General features: G+C 42.2%; 1 protein-coding gene across 4 annotated transcripts in view; it reads right to left on the minus strand.

Moving 5' to 3' along the window:
* The window catches only part of PPIL6 (peptidylprolyl isomerase like 6), a 40,629-nt gene that overhangs the window by 3,535 nt on the left and 34,242 nt on the right, over positions 1-2,852 (minus strand). For 2 of the 4 annotated variants that reach the window (XM_045294453.1, XM_013004469.2), the window contains one exon: positions 1,095-1,230. The exons of 1 other annotated variant lie outside the window; for it this stretch is intronic. In XM_045294453.1, coding sequence (XP_045150388.1) covers positions 1,095-1,230 — 136 coding nt within the window. Of the gene's footprint in view, positions 1-1,094; positions 1,231-1,971; positions 2,756-2,852 lie in introns of those variants that run through there. One more of the 4 variants, XM_045294454.1, reaches the window with a different exon arrangement.

Below are 2,852 nucleotides of genomic sequence, written 5' to 3' on the forward strand. Positions count from 1 at the left end.
TAGCACATGCTCTCCTCTCATGCATCTACATACTTCTTCCACAAATAGGGGTCTTGCAGACCTATACTGATACTCTTTCCCTCAGACTATGGAGCAAGGCCAAGCTCAATGGTCGGTAGTCTCCCTTGTAGGAGAGGCAGGGTACCAGAAATTAGAGCTCTGGAAGGAGAGGCCTCTATCAGATGGAAGATGAAACATCCATTTCTCCCTGGGTCGTCTGCAGTGTGGGCTTCTGGAAGCTCTAATAAACTCAGAGGTGCTTGGAGAAAGCGTCTACCTCTAGAGGCAACCTTACAGCTGAGCAAGAAAGATCCCCGGAAGAGTACCCTTTTGTGGTTATCTGTCTATTATGCTTTTACCCTTTCTGCATCATCCCTTCTGACCTGTGAGGTTCCAGCCCAGCCTCTGCTGCGCTTCGGAGATCACACTTGGGCTGGGACAATAAAAGGAGGCACAGTGCCTCCCTGAGGCTAGTGTGGTGGTGACAGTACTTACTAATGAGACTCAAGAGGATGGTTATGTGTGAACAAGTGTCCTTCCCACCCAAGGCCATCCTATAAGGATCTGCGGTCACTTTTCCCCAAATACGATAATAGTTACGATCTGAGATGTTTCCTTATTTAAAATTGGTCAGTAAAAAGTCATTTACAACATACTTTCCATTCATCTAGTCATGATGTTCATGGGCAATTATGTAAATGACCACATTTCCTTACCTCTGCATCTAAATCTGTATTATTAAGTGCATCACAGTGTGTTTAGAAATTGATAATATCCTTCAAGTTAAAGATGGATAGTTGAACGAACAAAAGAATAGATGCCTAGAGGTAACATTATAATGGCTGGGCTTACGTGGTGTTTTGTGTTCTTTGTAGATCAATAACCAAATCAATGTCACCTAATAAAAATAACAATGTAACATACCAAACTTATGAAATGTCTACTTCTAAAATTTTAAAATATCATTTTCGTCTATATATTTCTTTTGCATTTAAATTCGATCTTCAGTTACCCATAGACTATGTGTATACTTATCCAAGTATTTTGAACCATATTTTTTACATGTATAAATATTAGACAGACACTGTACATACCCAAAGGCCACATATCTTCTATCTAGATAGGGAGCTGATTGTAGTGTGATATAGAATTGTGATCCATTACTGTGACGACCTTTGTTGACCATTCCAAGAACTCCCCTTTTATTATGAGGAACTGAAAAGTTTTCATCTAAGAAAGACAATAAATCAATAAGCCATTAAAATATTTCTATTATCCTGATTGACTGTAATCATGATTAAAACAAGTTACAATTACCACCCTTGGTAACAATCTCCATCATGCCTATTAATACATTCCAAATTGAAAATTATATAAAATACATTGAGTATTTGAAAGCACTCAAAAACTGTAAAACAGTTAATAAAATCTTAGTTATGGATTTTTTTATTTTTAAAAGTATGGATTTTAGGTTCGGTCCGCACCATCGTAGAGAGTCCTGTGGAAGCCTGCCTCCCCAGCCGACTGCCTCGCCACTGCCCTTTTTCTTCCGCTCCACCTTCACTCACCACCACCTCACCATGGTAGTTCAAGGGCTTCCACGAGGAGGGCACCCAGATAAGATTTGTGACCCAGATCAATGATGCTGTCTTTGATGTCCACCTTTCGTAGGACCCATCTGATGCCAAAGTGGCTTGTGAAACTATTACTAAAACTGGAAGGATTTTTCTTGCTGGGGAATTTATATCCAAAGCTGCTGTGGACTACCAGAAAGTAGTTCATGAAACCATTAAACACATTGGCTATGATGATTCTTCCAAAGGATTTGACTACAAGACTTGTAATGTTCTGGTAGCATCGGAGCAACAATCACCAGCTATCGCTCAAGGTGTTCACCTTGACCAGAATGAGGAGGTTCGTGCAGGAGACCAGGGCTTGATGTTTGGTAATGCCACTGACCAAACTGAAGAATGTATGGTATGCCTTTAATCATTGTCTGAGCACACAAGCTCAGTGCTAAATTTGCTGAACAGTGTCACAATGGCACTTTACCTTGGTTACGCCCAGAATCTAAACTCAAGTGACTGTGCTGTATATGCAGGATCGAGGTGCTGTGGGTCCCCTCACAGTGCACACAATTGCTATATCCATTAAGCTTGGTGAAGATGTTTCTCTTGCTGAGATGAGGGATGCCCTGAAGGAGAAAGTCCCGAAAGCCATTGCCCCTGCAAAGTATCGTGATGAGGACACAATCTACCACCCACAGCCTAGTGGCAGATTTGTTATTGGTAGGCCTAAGGGTCATGCTGGCTTGACTGGCCAGAAGAGCATTGTGGACAGTTATGGAGGCTGGGGAGCTCACGGAGGCTGCGCCTTTTCAGGAAAGCATTATACCAAGGTGGACCGCTCAGCTGCTCATGCTGCCCCTTGGGTGGCAAACTCCCTTGTTAAAGGAGGTCTGTTGCAGAAGGGTTCTTGTGCAGGTCTCTTATGCCATTGGAGTTTCTCACCCCTCGTCGATCTCCGTTTTCCATTATGGCACCTCTCAGAGAGCTATTAAATATTGTGAAGAATTTTGGCCTCTGCTCTGCAGTCATTGACAGGGATCTGGATCTGAAGAAGCCAATTTATCAGAGGACTGCAGCCTAGGGCCACTTTGGTAGGGACAGCTTCCTATGGGAAGCTTAAATATTGAAGTGTTAGCCTTCCCCATCCAGACTTGTTGATGTAGGCTACAGCCAGAAATTGATCAAACCTGCAATCAAGATGCATGGATAGTTGTTATTGGTAATTGGAATGCAAAAGTTGGAAACAATACGTAGTTGGAAAATAAGAAGTTGGTAATAGAAATG

Source organism: Echinops telfairi, unplaced genomic scaffold (genome assembly GCF_000313985.2).
Source record: "Echinops telfairi isolate 266 unplaced genomic scaffold, ASM31398v2 ScPeMD7_3533;HRSCAF=4204_0, whole genome shotgun sequence".
NCBI classification, from domain to species: Eukaryota; Metazoa; Chordata; class Mammalia; order Afrosoricida; family Tenrecidae; genus Echinops; species Echinops telfairi.